General features: G+C 42.7%; 1 protein-coding gene and 1 long non-coding RNA gene across 2 annotated transcripts; one reads left to right on the top strand and one right to left on the bottom strand.

Annotated features, from left to right (window-relative positions):
• The first annotated feature begins 1,725 nt into the window (after positions 1–1,725).
• LOC133238775 (oncomodulin) lies at positions 1,726–4,935 on the top strand. Its single transcript, XM_061402247.1, has 4 exons — positions 1,726–2,557; positions 3,185–3,252; positions 3,871–4,003; positions 4,454–4,935. Exons 2-4 carry the CDS (start codon positions 3,192–3,194, stop codon positions 4,635–4,637), a joined length of 378 nt encoding a protein of 125 aa, XP_061258231.1. The 5' UTR covers positions 1,726–2,557; positions 3,185–3,191; the 3' UTR covers positions 4,638–4,935.
• A 4,357-nt stretch (positions 4,936–9,292) lies between these two features.
• On the bottom strand, positions 9,293–20,818 carry LOC133238778 (uncharacterized). The gene is made up of 3 exons (XR_009733626.1): positions 20,716–20,818; positions 10,650–10,915; positions 9,293–9,612 (listed from the first exon to the last, which is right to left on the bottom strand). It is a non-coding gene; the product is annotated as an uncharacterized LOC133238778 (long non-coding RNA).

The following is a 20,818-nucleotide window of genomic DNA, read 5'->3' on the forward strand; positions in this document are numbered from 1 at the left end:
TAATTTAAGAGATGCTGTAGGGACGTAAAAAACACAGTTGTGGTTGCCAGAGGAGAAAAGCGGGGAGGGATGAATTAGGAGTTTGGGATTAACTCATATACATTACTATACATAAAACAGGCAAACAATAAGGACCTATTGTAGCACAGGGAACCCTACTCAATACTTTGTAATAACCTATGAGGAAAAAGAACATGAAAAACAATACATGTATGCACGCACAAATATGAATCGCTTCGCTGTACACCTGAAACTGACACAGCATTGTAAACCAACTATATTTCAATAAAAATAAAAATCTTATACAATGCAAAAAAAAAAAAATGCTGTAGGAGATCCTGAGAGAAACTTTTCATTGATAACACTAGCAGAAGTAGAGGCATAGAAGCAGGGGAATATATCTGGGAGGAAATTGAAGATGGTTGTCCAGATTTATGTACCCCCAGGTAAGAGTCCTGAGATCCTTCTCTAAAAAAACACTGAATAATTATGACTGCAACATGGAATCAGTTTTGACTTTTAAAACACGTGAATTCAGCCTTCGAAAAGAAGGAAATGTCATATGCTACCACATGGATGAACCTTGAGGGCATTTTCCTAGGTGAAAGAGACTAGTCACAGAAAGACAAATACTGGACAATTCCACTTATAAGGAGCATCTAAAGCGGTCTAACCCTTAGAGACAGAAAGTAGCATAGTGGTCGCCAGGGGCTGAGGGAAGGAGCATAGGGAGTTCTTAATCACTGGGTACGGAGTTCAGTTTTGTCGGATGGAAAAGTTCTAGAGAGATATCCCTGGCAGTCCAGTGGCTAAGACTCCTCACTTCCACTGCAGGGGGCTCAGGTTCAATCCCTGGTCTGGGAAGTAAGATCCCAAGTGCTGCGGCCCAGCAAAAAAAAAAAAAAAAGAAGAAAAAGGAAAAAAGTTCCAGAGGTCTGTTGTCCAACCACGCACATGTAGTTAACGCTACTATATGTACACTTAAAAATGGTTAAGATGGCAAATTTTATGTTCTATGTTTTCTGCCATAATTTTTTTTTAGAAAGTAGCACAGTGATGGCCACATAAGGACTCAATAAAAGGTTTGCGGAAAGCCAAAAAACCCAAAAAACAAAACAAAAACAAATTATGAGGTCCCAAGTCCTGGCCTCATATATTTTCTGCAAATTTTAGCTATGGGGCTGGGAATGGGTAGTTATTTTCCCCTTTTTTGCCTTTTTAGTAGGTGCAATTTAAAATACAGCTGAGAGCAACACAGATGCAACTAGACATTATCATACTAAGTGGAGTCAGAAAGAGAAAGACAAATCCCATGTGATTTTGCTTATATGTGGACTCCAAAATATGAGACAAATGAAGACTTCCTGGGTGTTCCGGTGGTTAAGACTCCACCTGCCAGTGCAGGGGACGTGGGTTCAATCCCTGGTCAAGGAAGATCCCACATGCTGTGGGGCAGCTAAGCCCGCGTGCCGCAGCTACTGAAGCCCGCACACTAGACCTGTGCTCTGCAGCAAGAGAAGCCGCCGGGATGAGAAGCCCACACACCGCGACCAAGAGCAGACCCTGCTCATCACTGCGACCAGAGAAAAACCGCTCGCAGCAAGGAAGACACGGCACAGCCTAAAAGATTAATTAATATCTTTAATAAAATATGACACAAATGAGCCTATCTGTGAAACAGGAACAGAACCACACTCATACAGAACACACGGATGGTTGCCGAAGACGAAGGAGCTGGAGGAAGGATGGAGCGGAGGTTGGGGTTAGGAGACGTAAGCTTTTATATACAGAATAGATAAAAACAAGGTCTGACTGCATAGCACATATTTAATATCCTATGATAAACCGTAATGGAAAAGGATATCAGAAAAGAATGTATATATAGGTATAACTGAATCACTTTGCTGCACGGCAGAAATTAACACAACATTGTAAATCAACTATATGTCAACCAAAAAAAAGTACAGCTGAGCAACACCAAAGTCAAGGCTTTTTTAGAAAGCCATCTAACCCATCTATCCCCTTGGTGGGACAAAGCTTTGTACCCATCTGACACTGACCCTGAGTCTGTCAGCCCTGGCCTGAGGTTGGCCTCACACATCTAAAGTTTCAGAGGCCAACAACAGACCTGCCTCTGATGGCAGCCACTAACATCTGCGGGGGGAGCCCTTTTCAATTGACAAAGGCCCCTCAGATGTGTTTACCTCACTTCAACCACTGTTTCCTCTTTACCAGGCCTCTGGTGTCTTGACACTTGGCCAGCAGGGTTGGTTTGCAAAATTGAAACCTTAGTTAAGGCTTGTTGAGGTTTGGTTTTGAAAACTGGCTGTTCCTACCCACATTCCTTTGAGATATAAATAGAAAAAAAAAAGGTTTAATTAGTAAAGCGAGACATCTGAGCTATGTCCACCTGATCCTTGAAAAGGAAATCTAAGAGGTTCTTCCTATCGCTTTTTCAATCCTATATAAGGTACGTCAGTGAGGTAGCAAAAGCGCACCTGTTTATTGGCTCCTTCAGTTCTTTTTCCTGATTCTTCTTGGAGGAAAATCTAAAACGGTGAGTAGCTGGTGGACCACCCAGATCCCAGACTCTTCTTTCCTACATGGATTTTAGGCTGGTGCATGCGGTGCTCGGGTTCTTTTCCCGTGGAGTTGACACATGGGTGGATTTTGATCTCTGGTAAATGGGTTTTTGATGTCTCTGATTCCCATCCTTCGGGACAGAAGGGCATCCCTTCTATAGAGAGTCTGCAAGCAGCCCAAGCTCTGTCCTTCTGTAAGTGAAACTTGCAATGTTGCATTTCTCTGGCTAGTGTATTAAAATGCCATTGCATTTGTAACATGGTCTACTTCTGAATGGCTTGTAGATGTCTGTATAAGTGGTTGATGATGTAAATATATATATTTGTTTACAAGAAAGCAGCATCAAATCTTTCTTCAGTTTGTATTTTTTAATTTCATCTTTGGCATATATTCAAGAGAGGACACTGAGACGAAGGGGGCTGGAATCTTTTCAGTATTTGGTTTTTATTTGGATATTATGTCTTAGCTGGTCATACGCTTATTACACTTTAAGATTGCTCAACAAATGTGCAGTTTCTGTGGGCCTTGAGGGGTGTGCTCCCCCGAGATGTGCATGTTTCTGCTAGGCATTTACCACATCTCGATTATTTTGTGAGAACAGGTGGAAAATGAGCATCACAGATGTCCTCAGTGCTGACGACATTGCGGCAGCCTTGCAGGAATGCCAAGGTAAAGGGGAAGCGAGGCGGCGGCGGCTTTCTCGCACAAATCGGTAGCTCCTGAAAAGTTACAAAAATTAAAATGCAAACTGGCTGAAAGTGCATGGGAATCAGAGGAAGAACTTATTAACTAGATAACTACATGATAGAAATAGGAGATCTGAGCATAGAATCCCTTTCTGTATGGTGAAAGAAACTTACTAAACATGAAGAAAAAAAAAAGGAATCAGTGGATCCCCGTAGCCTGTTTGAATCCTATGATTGTGTTTCTCTCATCAGTTACACCAGTGGGGCTGCCATCCTGGATACCCAGCCTGAATAAAGGGCATCAGGAGGCACAGACGAGAGGAGGCCAGAGAAGAGGAGAAGGACAGAGTCAAGTGGAGAGGGAAATCTGGGGAGGGGGAAAGGAGATGAGAGTATGAAGGCATATGGTCTTGGCTGCCTCAGAATCCAGACCCAGTCACAGCCCTACTTGGCCTTTAAAAAAAGTTTTTTTAAACAGAGCATCCCTGTAGCTCAATGATATTATGTAAAGTAGTTTTAACATCCTAAGTTGACATCACTTTGGTCCAGAGACAGAATGCAGTCCAACGAGCATCAGAATAACCTATTCTCTGTTTTTCAGATCCAGATACCTTTGAACCCCAAAAATTCTTCCAGACATCGGGCCTTGCTAAGATGTCAGCCAGTCAGGTGAAGGATGTTTTTCGTTTCATAGACAACGACCAGAGTGGGTACCTGGATGAAGAAGAGCTGAAGTGAGCTTTGTCCTAAGCCCGACCAGCACCCCAACATTGTTAGGTGGGGCTGGGGTGCAGTGGAGGCCAGTCTCCCCAGTATCTTTCAATGACCAGCTCTGATGCTGGTCACTCAGTAGATTCTCATGAAAGAGCAGAGCATGAGGCAGTCAGCCACGCTGACTCACAAAACACTAAATATGAGCACCAAAGACTTGGGGACAAAAAGTCATTAGTCTTAGGAGTATTCCTTGGCAAACTGACTTAACAGCTAACTTCTGAAAAAAAGAATTTTTTAAACAAAAGGTCCACTAGTCTCGACAATGAAAGAAGCTTTTGCTTGCTAAGATCTTGACTGATTATTGTGGTTGCTGGGAACAGATGGTTTGCTTCAAGGGGAAGAGAAAGGGGCGAACACAGAAATGTGTGTGGTTTTTAAAAACATTCCCCTCAATCTTCACTATCCTGTAGGTTTTTCCTCCAGAAGTTTGAGAGTGGTGCTAGAGAACTGACCGAGTCAGAAACCAAGTCCTTGATGGCAGCTGCAGACAATGATGGAGACGGGAAGATCGGGGCTGATGGTATGTTCACACCTGTACACAGCAGGAGAGACTTGAGCTCAGGCGGCATCCGGGGCAGGGGGGTTAGGCCATGAGGTCAGACAAATACAGGTTAAAACCCCCCTACCTTCAGCCTGCTGAGCCTCAGTCTTTTCATCCATAAAAGTAAATTGAGGATACAAATGATCTATGTCAAGACTCTGGCGTGGGGATAAACCATAGAAGGTAGTCCCACTGACCACTGTCTATGAACCAGAAAATACCCTTCACCTGACCACGGTACTAGCTACTAGCCTGGCCCATTATTTGCAAGACACCCTGATGTACCTGAAAAATAATGTTAGGAATCTCCAGCAGTGGGACTTGAGTCTCTCTGAATAAGGGAAGAATTGACATTCTCAAGTACATCTCATACTGAAGTGTCTATTTGATTCTTTTGAGTAGGAAAGGATCTTAGCTTGCAAGGGTTTAAAGAAATATGTTTTCCTGGACATCAGCATACCAAGGAGGCAATACTAAGAGAACACGTAAATCCGTCACCATTTGCGCAGCCTTCTGCGTGCAGAGCCCTGTATTCAAATTTCATCGTAACTGCATGTCTGAAGGATTATCTTCATCTGCTTCTGTCATGTTATCACATGTTTTACCTACTCCGTGCATGTCAGCTCAGGAGAACTTCTGTGTGTTCCTTATGGTGGTACTAATTAAAATGTAAAAAATCTACTCAAAATGATACCACCATCACTTACTACAAGGGAGTTAATGTGGCCTGTATGGATAGAAAAATAGTTTAGGTAAGGGAAGGTAGATTTATTTAAACTTACTCATAAGGTGTCACTGACAGCTTTTTCAAACAAGCAAAGCTTACCAATAAATATAAAACAAATCCTAGTTTTCAGCTTCACTCTGTAGCATCCACACCTTATTATTATCTCTTAGTAATATAAATTTGGGGGACAAGGTTAGGGTCCAGTGGAGAAAAGTTAGCGCAAAGTCCCAAACCATTAAATGTTTCCTAAATATACAATAAGTAGCTACCCAACAGAAGGAGGAGACCTCCCATTTCTGTCCTGAATTGACCAGACAAAAGGCTGAGTGAGCACAGGTACTGTGATGGGCTGCTACAATGGGCTGCTACATTTCGTCAAAGCGAAATGACTGGATTGGCAAGTTCTAACACAAAGGGCTCTGATGCAAAATTAAAGATGTTTGTTACACTAGATTCGGCGGGAGGATGGAACACGCAGGCTGTCAGTGACATCTTTTTTTCTTTCTGCGCCCTTGGAGGGGGCCATGGCCATCATCTGACGATGCGCTTGGTTCTCTTTCCTCCTCAGAACCCTCACTGGCAGTAGCCTGTCTGTAAAGTGCCAAGCCTTCCCCGCTGACCCTGTTCTCACCTCTTCTGTTCTAGAATTCCAGGAAATGGTACATTCTTAAAGGGCCCAGACTGTGGAGCTAGAATCGGCTGGAAGGCCTCCAAAGCCCCAGGAACTGGGACACCCACCTCCTCCCCCTAATTTATTAATTTCCCCCAAAATGCTTCTACAGTTTGTCCGTTGTGTTAGTGAGGTCATCCGTGTTAGACAGTCATCCGTGCTGTGTTAGACAGTCATCCGTGACTTTTTGGTGGTGGGTGTGCCCTAATGATTCCTGTAAGGCCAGACAAAAATGCCTTTTAAAAAAATCACCCAATAAAGACACCTTTCTCATCATCTGCTGATGTGTGGGTGTGGTTTCTTCCTCCATGAGGGATGAAAGCGATTTGAAGACCGAGGGAAGAATTTCAGGAAGATTTCTGGTCTTAGCTGAGCGCTAAGCCATCCTTACTTGCGTTGTGCACAAGCGCACAGGGAAAGGAGGTTCGGGGAACAAAGTCACAAATAAATGGCATCATCAGGCTAGGATTTTCTCAGCAATTTATCTGAGTCTGAAACGCCTATGAAGAGATTTTAGCCAGCGGAAAGTCATGCTTGCTTATGTGTTTTCTGCTATTGGGTGTTAGGTTGTTATAAGAGAGATTTAAGTAAAAGCAAATAATACAAGACAGAAACAAGTGCGAGGCTACAATGGCCCTAAAGCTAAGGAAACGTGCAGTGCTGCTGAGACAAGCAGACATATTCTCAAGCTGTTTTTTTCCCTTAGGAAAACAGGCTATCAGAGACTTGCTGGCTCTGACCAAATCTTCGGCCACCCCCTTCTCCTCCTCCCGCCTCACCTGCTTCCTCCTTCTCCCTTCTCCTCTCTCCTTTCTCAGCCACCATTTTCCTGGCTCTTATTTGATACCACCTGAACCAACTACACCCAGAATTGCCCGAACATTTGAGGCGAGACTCAGGTTCCCTTTACAGGTCTTTCACTAGGGTGGGGCAACCTCAAGCCAGGAAATTCTCATTAGGCTGACTTCCAGGTGGCAGGTTTGAGCTGTTCTCTCGGGCTGACCCTGCGGGTGAGGACTCCTGGGAGGAACAGAGGCAGGTTCCCAGAGCGAGTTTACAAGCTCACGCTTCTTACCCCGATACCCAAGCTCACAGTGCCCTGGCCCCTCTTGGGTTTGCCACCATCCTGCTGAGTGGCTTATCTACTTCAAACTCCTGTTCTTTGGAGTTTGTGGCAGAGCAGATTTTCAAAGTGCGGGCTATGTACTACCAGGGCTATGTACTATCAAGGTGATTTTATGGGGGCAGGGGCCAGCACTGTTAAATGTGATGGCTGTGTATTTATTTTAACAGGTGTCAGAAACATATAAGTGGCACAAACTGTGTTTTAATATTGCTGCTTTAAAATAAGGCTACTAGACATTTGGAAGCATACTGAGGGACCTCCTTGATGGTTCAGCAGTCTAGTGGTTAAGACTCTGAACTCCCAATGCATGGGGCACAGGTTCAGTCACTGGTCGGGGAACTAGGATCCTGCATGCCACACAGAGCGACCCAAAGGGAAAGAGAAAGTGTACTGATTTGAAGAATATTAAGTCACGCAGAGGGGCTTCCCTGGTGGCTTGGTGGTAAAGAACTGTCTGCAATGCAAAAGGTGCAGGAGACGCGAGTTTGATCCTTGGGTTGGGAAGATCCCCCTGGAGGAGGGCACGGCAACCCACTCCAGTATTCTTGCTGTGGAAATCCCAAGGACAGAGGAGCCTGGCAGGCTATGGTCCATGGGGTCACAAAGAGACGGACACAACTGAAGCGACTGAGCACACACGCACACACGTCATGTAGAAAGGACAGAACCCATAAAGGCCGTTTACAGAAGACTCAAACTGGGGAAATCCAGCCCCCAAATGAAGCCCTCTTTGGGGAGGGTCACAGAATGGAAGTGTGTCCCTTCATGGCCAGCTCTCCTGTTCCCCCTCCTATTGCACAGCTGTGCCCTCATGCTCTCCTCCTCCACATCCCTCCTGGAAGGAATTGGGCTAGTTCCTCTATACCTGTAGCTTCCCTGGGTATGTGACAGTTTCTCCCAGGCACCAGCAAGAGGGCCTTCCAGGCCAATCCTGATGCCCTGGGAGGCTTGATCCCTAAACAATCCACCACCACTACACCACATGGACACTGATCCTCCTGACATTTCTGTTCACTCCACTGGCTCTCCCCAAGCAAGGGCTTTCAACCCAACAATTCTGAAGGGAGAGCCTTTAAATAACTCAGTGTGATCATGTAGCCTTCTTCCCTCGGGCTCTGGACACCATATGCCTCGAAGAAACAAGATGAATGATGTTGCTTTTTAGACAGTTTAACTGACTAAGCAATCCATTACCCACTGGAGTAGCAGAAGTAGCCTCACCCCCGCAAGGTAAAGACTGTGGGCTTCTCTTATTTCTTTTCTGTCAAGAGGGCATCTGTATGGAAATAATCACTGGAGGGGTTGTTCAGAGCACCCAGGGGACTTCCCTGGTGGCTCAAATGGTAAAGAAGTTGCCTGCCAATGCAGGAGACCCGGATTCAATCCCTGGGTCAGGAAGATTCCCTGGAGAAGGAAATGGCAGCCCACTCCAGTATTCTTGCCTGGAGAATACCATGGACAGAGGAACCTGGCAGGCTACAGTCCATGGGTCACAAAGAGTCAGATACGACAGAGTGACTAACACTCACAGGGGACACTGTGCCATGTTCTGAATGTCTTAGGGAAATTGTTTAGAGGATGGATGGATACAAAAGGATGAATTGCCATGTTTTCCATACATAGAAAGACAGTTATTCATGAACTGTGTTCATTCCACTGTTTCAAAGGGCTTCCCTGATGGCTCAGACAGTAAAGAATACGCCTGCAATTCAGGAGTCTCGGGTTTGATCCATGGGTCGGGAAGATCCCCTGGAGGAGGAAACAGCTACCCACTCCAGTATTCTTGCCTGGAGAATTCTATGGATAGAGAAGCCCGGCAGGCTATAGTCCATGGGGTTGCAAGGAGTCAGACACGACTGAGACTGAAACTTTGCTTTGCTTTACTGTTTCAAAAGTGTAATTCAAACTGTTTTTGCCCATTTCAATTACATTACCTTTTCATTTTTCTAACCCAGTCTTAGGAACTTAATTCCAAAGTCTCTGTCAATGGTAATAACTAGCAAACAAAAGGAGCCATCTCTCTGTATTTAACACCTAAAAGTGTCAGCTGGTACGCTTAAATGAAACAATCTTTAGTGGTCTTGATTCATAGCAATTTTTAACTGTGTTCTTCAGATCTGGGGTGTTTGTGGGAGGGGGTGGGTATTCCACTCTGCAGGTAATAACAACTCCAGGCATTCAGACACACTTGTGAATTAGCACTTTTTATTTTGGGAGTTATTCATCTAGGTTGAAATTTTGTAGAAACATTATCATTTCCAAATTTTAGCAGTAAGTATCATTTGAAAAGAAGAAAACGTTTTCAAAAATTACCCTAGTTTTGTCATTATATAAATATTGTACCAAGCAATTCCTTTTTAAGTGGTTCCTATTCAATATGTGCCTCGTGGGAAAGAAAAAAGTGAAAGAACATACAGCAACATGTTAACAACCGCTCTCTCCAGCTGGCAGGATTACAGACCCGTGAGACGAGCCTTGAGGCTTCTAAATGGGGGAGCGTAGCAACTAGAGAAAAAGAAAATCAAACACAGGATTCACACAAACAGCCCACCTCAAGAAAGCATGTTCTCAGCAGTAGAATGATGATATTTTGACTTCGAAATGAGGGCCCACATTGCCCACTAGGTCCCAGAGCTGAAAAACTTGGTGTCTGTTATTTTTCCTAATTGCTTATAAAACAGGGTGGCATCAGGGGCTTTGACTCTTCGTACAACTATAATTTGAGTTTATAATTTAGTAGTTTATAATTGAATGGAATATGATCTCAAAGGAAGCTTTGTGTATGTGCTTAATTGTTGAGACTAAAGAAAATTATTAAAATACTTCTAATATTAGCATTTTGCTTCAGCTTCTGCACATTATGTTTATACAATTATTTTAACATACAGGTTTTTGCAGCTCTTTCCAGCTCAAACACAAAGTGTAGCAAAACAGTGAAGATGTGAAATATTTGTTGAATTGTTCAGGTTTACAAGCTACATAGGTAATTCTGCACAATGACTACAGTTTAATTTCATGTAATGAGTACTCGGGAATCCAATTTCAAGCAAAAACCTATCTGGTATCTCTTCTGCTAATGTTAAGGTATGGTATTACTTTGCAAACACTTAAGAAGACAGATGAAATTGGAATCACCAAGATCATTTCCACCTGGCCTGTTAATTTATTCACTGGAAAGGCTATTCATTTACACAATGTTTTAACTGGTTTCAAAAAGTCAACTTTTTTGGAAGGGAGTGGATTTTGACATCATTTTTCTTAGGGGTTCTACAATGCACGTAAATAGATTCACACCTCAAATTGTAAGGTATTTCAAACATACATCTGAGACCACAGAGATGTAGCAAACACTGCGTACCCGCCACCTCACTGTACCAAACCTTGGCAGGGACTGTTTGGCAGGTTAGTAATTTGTCATCTTGCTTAGGCTACAGGTATCCAGTTAGGGTGGGCAGCAAGAGACATCCTGCCTGGGATTTGGAGGGTGGGAGTGAAGCAGCCGTGACACTGGTGCTCTGGAGGTTGGTGTGGGAGTACTTTACCTGCTGGCTCCGCTCTGTGGTGTGGGGATCTCGTTCTGTCCCAGCTCCAGAAGCATTTCCTTCTATGACAAAGAAATCCAGCTTTGGGAGCAGTGAGAGACTGATAGAAGTTCCAGTCTGTTCCCAGGGGCTCCAGCTTGTCCTCACTCTCTTTACATCCATCTTCCCTTCCTGCCTGTATGCTTTGCAGAATTCAAGCTTCAGCATCAGATGAAGGCGAGAGCCTTACAGAGACTACTGAACCAGGCTTCACTGGTTCATAATACCTGTAATACATATATTTGTATATATGATTATATTTATTACATAATTACATAATACCTGAAAATTACATTATATATAACATACATGTATATAAATATATATTTCCTAGATGATTCTCACTTTCCAATACTGATTTACCAAACCACCTCAGATTTTTCACTTTTTAATAAAAGAATCCTTTACAGGTGGAAGATCCTTTACAAGTGATCACAGGAAGAGATGGAAATCAAGGGCAATTTTAACTGCAGGAGAGAAATGTACCCTCAGGATGAAGGTCACCTCAGAATGACACAGTCTCTGGGCTCTAAGTCAACGAAAAAAAGGTCGATTACTTGACTCAGGGGTCTGATATTTCTGCCAACAGAGTGGGAGGAAGTGGCTCTTTGTACAGGTGGCCTTGGATGTGTGTATCACACCCAGACCTCTTCTCAACAGCTTCCTCTTGGAGCTCAGTACTGAGTGTAGGGAGGAGAGAACTCACTAGAATGTCAAATCATTCTGTGATCCGAGCCCTGTCTGCACAGCTTGCAGCAGACAGAACTATGAAAGACGGAAGTCCCTTTCTCCATTGTCCCTGTTCCCTACCTCCATAATTCATCCATCAACATACTGTATCCTTTAAGGCAGGCACTGCACTGGAAAACAGGAACAAGAGGATGACTCTAATCAGGTCTGACCATCTATAAGCTCACTTTTTTTGTTAGCAGGGAGACAGACGTACGTGAGGACACATCCAGAACCTCCCACCCTGGAACTGTGACTTCTTAACCTGGAACAATGCCTTAACTTATTCCCTTGGAGTTTTGAACTCACAGATTCTTTTTCCTTATCTTTATTGAGGTGTAATTGACATTTAAAACATATATTTAAAGTGTAGACCATGGTGATGTTATATATGCACGTTATGAAAAGATTCTCACCAGTAAGAAACACATCCATCACCTCACATTTAGTTTTTTTTTTTAATGAAAACACTTAATTCTACCTTGTTAGCAAATTTCAATTTACAGTGTTATCAACTATAGTCGCCATGTTCACATTACAGCCTCAGATCTTATTCATCTTATAATTTATTTATTTATGGCTGTGCTGGGTCTTCGTTGTGGCATAAGGGCTTTCTCCAGTTGCAGCAAGCAGGGGCTACTCAGTGCAGTGGCTTCTCTTGTTGCAGAGCACAGGCTCTAGGGCACGTGGGCTTCAGTAATCGTGGTGCATGGGCTTTATTGGCTCATATAGCACGTGGGATCTTCCCGGAGCAAGGATCAAGCCCGTGTCTCTTGTACTGGCAGGTGAATCCTGAATCACTGGACCACCAGTGAAGTTCTTTATTCATCTTATAAACAAAAGTCTGTAGCTTTTATCAGCCTCTCCTGATTTCCTTCACCACCACTACTCCAGTCCCTGGCAATCATTATTCAACTTTCTGTTTCTATGAGTTCTATTTTTTTTTTAAAGGTTTCCTATAAAAGTGATACCACACACTATTTGTCTTTCTCTGTCTGGCTTATTTGACTTAGCATAATTCCCTCCAGTTTCATCCGTATTGATGAAAATGGTATGACTTCCTTCTTTCTTATGGTTGAATAATATTCTATTGTGTACACATGTGTCACATTTTATTCATTCATCCATCAATGGACACTTAGGTTATTTCCACCTCAGATACAGTGAATAATGCTGCAATGAACATGGGAGTACAGAAATCTCTTTCAGATAATTTCATTTCCTTTGGATATATATTCACAGTGGAATGGCTGAATCACAAGGTAGTTCAATTTTTCGGTTGTTGTTGTTGTTGTAACTTAAAAGCTGTCATGCAATTAGAAACAAATCCAGCTACACAGTTACAGATGGATGGAGAAAACAGCAAAAACAGAGCAATTGAAATCATTACAATTTGGATAGTTTTCCACCATGAGGAACTAGTTAGCATCTCCCAAAGTGAGGCAATTGAGGATTCAGGAGTATCCATAGCCGGAATCCTTTTGTTCATATGTTTAGTAAAGTGAGTAACATTAGTGCTCATATCAGGTATATATGTACAGCACTGGGTATGAATCATGGCACAAGTTCCTCCTTGTGCAGCTGTCAGAATAAGGCCAATCTGTTTTGTAAAACCATGTTTCTAATTTGTATTTGTTCAGCATTAAGAGCTGAAATAGCTTTTTGAGAATCTTGTAAAGCCTGTTGAGTAAAGTTAGTCAGAGCATCCACTTGAAGCATAACATCTGCAGTTCCCAGAGAGGGAACAAATACTGCAGCCAAATAATACCAGTGAAATACAGACCTTGCCCTGCAAGTTCTGCTGCTGCTGCTGCTGCTGCTGCTAAGTCACTTCAGTCGTGTCTGACTCTGTGTGACCCCATAGACGGCAGCCCACCAGGCTTCCCCGTCCCAGGGATTCTCCAGGCAAGAACACTGGAGTGGGTTGCCATTTCCTTCTCCCTGTTGTTTTTTTTTTGTTTTGTTTTGTTTTACTTTTTTGAGAAAACTCCATACTGTTTTCCATAGTGTCTGCACCAACTTACATTCCCACTCATAGTGCAGCAGAGTTCCTTTTTCTCTACACCCTGGCCAGCATTTGCTCTTATTCTTTTTTAAAAATAAACCTAACTAGTGTTAGGTGATACTGTGATTTTGATTTGTATTTCCCTGTTTTTCTGTATCTATGAAAAATATCATTAGAATTTTGATCAGTAATGTACTAAATCTATGGATCATTTGGTAGCATGGACATTTTAGCAATATTAATTCTTCCAATCCGTGGACACAGAATATCTTCCCATTTATTTTGTCTTCAATTTCTTTCACCAGTTTTATAATTTTAAGTACACAGATCTTTCACCTTGGATAAATTTATTCCTAAGTAGTTTATTTTTTTTATACTTATAAATTGTTTTATTAATTCCACTTTCTGGTATTTTATTGTCAGTGTATAGAAACACAACTAATTTTTGTGTATTGATATTATATATCCTGCAACTTCACTGAATTTTTTTGGGCTCCAAAATCACTGCAGATGGTGATTGCAGCCATGAAATTAAAAGACACTTACTCCTTGGAAGAAAAGTTATGACCAACCTAGATAGCATATTCAAAAGCAGAGATATTACTTTGCCAACAAAGGTCCATCTAGTCAAGGCTATGGTTTTTCCTGTGGTCATGTATGGATGTGAGAGTTGGACTGTAAAGAAAGCTGAGCACCAAAGAATTGATGCTTTTGAACTGTGGTGTTGGAGAAGACTCTTGAGAGTCTCTTGGACTGCAAGGAGATCCAACCAGTCCATTCTGAAGGAGATCAGCCCTGGGATTTCTTTGGAGGGAATGATGCTAAAGCTGAAACTCCAGTACTTTGGCCACCTCATGCGAAGAGTTGACTCATTGGAAAAGACTCTGATGCTGGGAGGGATTGAGGGCAGGAGGACAAGGGGACGACAGAGGATGAGATGGCTGGATGGCATCACTGACTCGATGGACGTGAGTCTGAGTGAACTCTGGGAGTTGGTGATGGACAGGGAGGCCTGGCGTGCTGCAATTCATGGGGTCGCAAAGAGTTGGACACGACTGAGCGACTGAACTGAACTGAACTGAACAGGTTTTTGGTAGAGTCTTTAGGGTTTTCTACATATATCATGTTGTCTGCAGCAACAATTTTATTGCTTCCTTTATGACTTAGATACATTTATATTTCTTTACAAAAAGAAACACTGAGCCTACTTGCTCAGGCTAGGACTTCCACAACTATGTTGAATAAAAGTGATTTGAGTGGGCATCCTTGTCTTGTTCCTGATCTTAAAGGAAAAGCTTTAAGCATTTCACTGTTGAACATGATGGGGGCTGGGGTTTTATCATTTATGGCCTTCATTATGTTGAGGTACATTCCTTCTATATCCCATTTGTTAGGAGTTTTTAATCATAAAAGGATGTTGAATTTTGTCAAACGCCTTTTCTCCATCTATTGCAATGATTATATGACTTTTATCCTTCACTGTGTTAATGTGGGAGGTCACATTGATTTTGTGGATGCTGAACCCTTCTTGCATCCCTGGAATAAATTCCACTTGATCATGGTATAAGATCATTTTAATGTACTGTTGAACTCAGTTTGCTAATTTTTCTTTTTTTTTTTTATATACGTCCAGCAGGGATATTGGCTGTCATTTTCTTCTCTTGTAGTATCTTTTTTGGTCAGGATAATGCTGGCTTTGTAAAATTTTAGAAGTGTTTCCCTCTTTTCTATTTTTTGAAAGAGTTGGAAAGGATTTGTATTAATTCTTTAAATTTTGGTAAAATTTACCAGTGAAGCCATCTAGTTCTAGGCTTTTGTGGTTGGGAGGTTTCTATTATTAATTCAATCTCCAAATGAGTACTTAGTCTGTTCAGATTCTTTCTTCATGATTCACTCTTGGTAGGCTATGTATCTCCAGTGACTTATCCATTTCTTCTAGCTTATATAACTTGTTGATGTAAAACAGTTCATAGTAGTTTCTTGTGACGCTTAGTATCTCTGCATTATCAGTGTACTGTCTTCTCTTTCATTTCTGACTTCAAGTCATTTTTCTTTTCCTTAGTTTAGCTAACAGTTTGTCAATCTTAATCATCTTGTTAAAAACACCAGCTCTTAGTTTCACTGATATTTTCTATTGTCTTTTTAGTATTTATCTCATTTATTTTCAGTATGACCTTTGTTATTTCCTTCCCTCTATTAAGTTTAGCATTAGTTTGCTTTCTTTTAGTTCCTTCAGATTTAAAGTTAGATTGTCTATTCGAAATCTTTGTTCTGCCTATAGGCATTTATTGCTATAAACTTCCCTCTTGAACTGAACTGCTTTTGCTGCATCCAATTAAGTTTTGGTATAGTATGTTCCCATCATCATTTGTCTCAAGATTTTTTATTTCCCTTTTGATTTCTTCTTTAACCTATTGGTCCTTCAAAAGCATGCTGTTTCATCTCCATGTATTTGTGAATTTTTCAGTTTTCTTCTTGTAACTAATTTCTAGTTTCATACCATTTGTCAGTGGAAAAGATGCTTGATATGATTTCAATCTTCTTAAGTTTATTAAAACTTACTTGGTGGTATAACATATGATCTATCCTGGAAAATGTTTCATGTGTGTTTGAGAAGAATGAGTATTCTGTTGCTATTGAATAGAATGTTCTCTGTATGTCTTTTCAGGTCATCTCGTCTAACATGAAGTTTAAGTCCAATGTTACCTTAATGATATTCTTTCAGGATGCAGGACAGTGAAATTCATACAGTCAGAGCAGCCTACTCCCTTGGCACTGAGTCCAGGTATACACCCACTAGGGGGTGCTCTCGAACCTATTAAAAATTTTTTTGACTATGTGCGTTGAACTTCTGAGTAACCCTGTTGACTATCAAAGCCAAGTAACGTGAGGGCCCATTCCTTGGGGGTGGGTACGTGTGTTAGTCACTCAGTCCTGGACAAATCTTTGCGACCTCAGGGACTGTACCCAGTCAGGTTCCTCTGCCCATGGAATTCTCCAGGCAAGAATACTGGAGAGGGTTGCCATTCCCTTCTTCAGGGGTTCTTCCCAACCTAGGGATCGAACCCGGCTCTCCTGTATTGCAGACAGGATTTTTACCATCTGAGTCCACCAGGGCTTCCCTGGTGGAGATTCCCTCCCAGTTGTATGGTGCTGCACAGAGGGTGAGGCTCAGACTTTCCTATCCATTTTGCTGTGGCTATTTTCTCATTCACCTCACATATGAGTCTCACCTCACATTTAGTTGGTCTCTGGATTTCTCTCAGATGAAATTTCTCTGTGTGTAGCTGTACATTCACTACATTTGGGGAAGGAGGGAAGATCAGAAGCCTCCTACATCTCCATCTTGGTCCCCTGCTTCTGAGTTCACAAATTCTTCGTGCAAGAGATCTAATTTTCCCTTTTTTTTTTTTTTTTTTAATGATTTGGATCTACTTTTCTGTTACTGGACTTAGATTTGAATCTCGTCCTGCTGGGAGACAGAATCATAATTCAGGACAATGTCAATAATCCAGCCTCCTCTTCACCCTTACTTCCCTAGCTGACAGAAGAGGTGGGTAACGCGAGGCCCTGCATGGGAAAGGAGTATCTGGTGCTTAGTCCATACGAGTGACCACTGAGTCAACCTCACTCCTCTCCAGTCTCCTGGACTTCAGCGGTGGGTCCACCTAGGCCACAGCTAGTTTCTTTTTGTTCTAATCTTACGGCCTCTCAGGTCTGGCTTTCTCTGAATTACTTCCGTGTACAAGTAAAACATTTAGTTGCTTCCTGCATCAAGTACCACTTACTGCCTAGATGCCTAGACATTCATGTGGCCACGACTATTCCACTGTTGATGCATCACGCTTGACACAGAGGGGCACTCTGCAAGACCTGCCACTTTCCCCATTCCACAAGGAGCAAGGTGTACATCTACACCCTCCCTCCTCTGAGGCCTCGAAACACACCTAAGTGTCTATCATGCTTACTCCACCCACCTCCCACCCACGCACACCCTATGACTGTGAAAAAGGAGGATGCATCACTATCTAAGCTTTCTTGCTTCCTTAGCTTTTGAAACTTAAAAAGCATTTCGATTTCTGATTTTGTTTGGTTCATTTTGTTTTTGTATCATCTCTCTCCTGTGGTGATCAATGCAACTGACTGACTGGGGCACAGAATGCAAAGTAAACAAGGAAGTAAAGGCATGCTGGGGAGAATGCAATAAAATGTTATCTCACCACATTTTTATTGTAATTGTACTTTGCACATTAGAAAGTACTTTCATTTGTGTCATCTAACGTAATATTTGCAGTGCTCCTTTGAGGTAGGTATTAATCTCATTTTTCAAAGGAAGAACCTGGAGCTCAAAGAAGTTAAGTGATTAATCAAAGGTCATATAAATGGCAAGTGACAAAATCAGAACTAAAATTCGGCTGTTCAACCTAAGCCCCAGGCTCCTTCTACCACTCTTCCAAAAGCATTTGCTCTGGGACAAAGGAAGGAATTCTTTAACCTGGAGTTTTCAAATTACGCTCCCTGGAGCTGCAGGGTCCTGTACAAGTGCTTTAGGGCCCCTCAAGGAGACAGAGATGGAAGAGGGGCAGCTCTTGGAAAAGGCCAGCGGAAGGTTTTCTTAGGTATCATTTCTACCACTCAGCCTCACATTCAACCAGGGTAGCTCTGTCTCTATTTTGTAGAAGTTTCCATGGACTTTGGGGCAATAAAAGGGGGAAAGGAGATTTTGCTACCTTAAAATTCTTTGAAAATTATTACTGTAATGTCAAAACATGTCTTCCTAACAAAAGACTGTCATACACTAAAGCAAGCTAGTTGAGGGAGTCTTTCAAGAGCGAGTAATGACAGCAATCTTGTTGAATAACAATTAAGGGCTGGGGCTTAATTAACAATTAAGGGCTATTTGGAATATCTCCAGTTGAGCTATTCCAAATCCTGAAAGATAACGCTGTGAAAGTGCTGCACTCAATATGCCAGCAAATTTGGAAAACTCAGCAGTGGCCACAGGACTGGAAAAGGTCAGTTTTCATTCTAATCCCAAAGAAAGACAATGCCAAAGAATGCTCAAACGACTGCACAATTGCACTCATCTCACACGCTAGTAAAGTAATGCTCAAAATTCTCCAAGCCAGGCTTCAGCAATATGTGAACCGTGAACTTCCTGATTTTCAAGCTGGTTTTAGAAAAGGCAGAGGAACCAGAGATCAAATTGCCAACACATACTGGATCATGGAAAAAGCAAAAGAGTTCCAGAAAAACATCTATTTCTGCTTTATTGACTATGCCAAAGCCTTTGACTGTGTGGATCACAATAAACTGTGGAAAATTCTGAAAGAGATGGGAATACCATACCACCTGATCTGCCTCTTGAGAAATCTGTATGCAGGTCAGGAAGCAACAGTTAGAACTGGACATGGAACAACAGACTGGTTTCAAATAGGAAAAGGAGTTCGTCAAGGCTGTATATTGTCACCTGCTTATTTAACTTATATGCAGAGTACATCATGAGAAACGCTGGACTGGAAGAAACACAAGCTGGAATCAAGATTGCCGGGAGAAATATCAATAACCTCAGATATGCAGATGACACCACCCTTATGGCAGAAAGTGAAGAGGAACTCAAAAGCCTCTTGATGAAGGTGAAAGTGGAGAGTGAAAAAGTTGGCTTAAAGCTCAACATTCAGAAAACGAAGATCATGGCATCCGGTCCCATCACTTCATAGGAAATAGATGGGGAAACAGTGGAAACAGTGTCAGACTTTATTTTCTGGGCTCCAAAATCACTGCAGATGGTGACTGCAGCCATGAAATTAAAAGACACTTACTCCTTGGAAGGAAAGTTATGACCAACCTAGATAGCATATTCAAAAGCAGGCACATTACTTTGCCAACAAAGGTCCATCTAGTCAAGGCTATGGTTTTTCCTGTGGTCATGTATGGATGTGAGAGTCAGACTGTGAAGAAGGCTGAGTGCCAAAGAATTGATGCTTTTGAACTGTGGTGTTGGAGAAGACTCTTGAGCGTCCCTTGGACTGCAAGGAGATCCAACCAGTCCATTCTGAAGGAGATCAGCCCTGGGATTTCTTTGGAAGGAATGATGCTAAAGCTGAAACTCCAGTATTTTGGCCACCTCACGCGAAGAGTTGACTCATTGGAAAAGACTCTGATGCTGGGAGGGATTGGGGGCAGGAGGAGAAGGGGACGACAGAGGATGAGATGGCTGGATGGCATCACTGACTTGATGGATGGGAGTCTCAGTGAACTCCGGGAGTTGGTGATGGACAGGGAGGCCTGGCGTGCTGCGATTCATGGGGTCGCAAAGAGTCGGACACGACTGAGCGACTGATTTGATCTGATCTGAAGGGCTGGGGCTACTATACATACAATCACAGTCCCATTTAACTCTTTTGGATCTTAATTCCCTGAACAGGGATTGAACCTGGGGCCAGGCAGTGAAAACACCAAGTCCTAACTACTGGACCACCAGGAAATTCCCACTCATTTTATTCTTAAAGTGAAATTTCTACTAGAAAAGCATTTGCTATTAGTTATTTTACATATTAGACACAGAGACTGGAAACTTCCGCCCAGGGAGTGACAGAGCTAGAGTAAGTACCCAGTTCAGTCTCACGCCCAGATTCCAACACTGCCTCCCAAAACATGAAGGACTATTCTATTAAGTTGGATAAGAGGTCCTATTTTCACACCTAATCTGTGAGAGACAAGGCAACCTAAACTAAAGTCTTGTGTTTGGCCGTGCGGTCTGCTGCAAGGGTTTGAACTCCAAGTATCAGAAGTCACGAGCGGTTCCAGCTCCCACAACCCACAGGCCTCCAAACCTATTGAATCCCAAGGGCTGGCAAGGGCGATGCCCTGAGTTCCGAGGCCTGGGACCAGGCACTGTGGGGAGAAGGCCACGCTCTGGTCCGCTTCGCCACACACCATGCTCGCCACCTGCAGCTATCTTTCTCCCTGAAGGCAAAGAAGTCGTGAGAGGCACAAAGTCACTTGACGTCTCTCAAACGGGGATCTAAAAAGACCAACAAACATGTGGTGGGACCCTGTGGACTATGAAAACGGGCAAGCTACCTGACTGAATACACAACCACCCCAAACATTGGGCCTTCCATTGCACCTTCACAATCGCTTTCACACAAAACAAGTTCCATTTCATTTTTCTTCAAAAACGCAACCCTCGCCTTCAGCCAGGGCAGAAATCTGAGGGGGGGGGGGGCGGGGACAAAAACGGTTTCACTTCAACTTAACTCGTACAGCATCGACAGAATAAACACCTACCCAGAACACAAACGGGAATGAACCCACATGGGTGCGCCAAAAGGGAACGCTGGACTGCGGATTCTTCTTCCGGGCCGGCGGCAACCACTTCCGGGGGGACGGC

Source organism: Bos javanicus, chromosome 25 (assembly GCF_032452875.1).
Source record: "Bos javanicus breed banteng chromosome 25, ARS-OSU_banteng_1.0, whole genome shotgun sequence".
Classification (NCBI taxonomy): domain Eukaryota; kingdom Metazoa; phylum Chordata; class Mammalia; order Artiodactyla; family Bovidae; genus Bos; species Bos javanicus.

Excerpts from the sequence above, each read along its gene's own strand:
- LOC133238775 (XM_061402247.1), top strand. The coding sequence starts at position 3,192 with ATGAGCATCACAGATGTCCTCAGTGCTGACGACATTGCGGCAGCCTTG. Across the intron at positions 3,253-3,870 it reads AGCCTTGCAGGAATGCCAAG|ATCCAGATACCTTTGAACCC; the intron begins GTAAAGGGGAAG and ends TCTGTTTTTCAG. Across the intron at positions 4,004-4,453 it reads CTGGATGAAGAAGAGCTGAA|GTTTTTCCTCCAGAAGTTTG; the intron begins GTGAGCTTTGTC and ends ACTATCCTGTAG.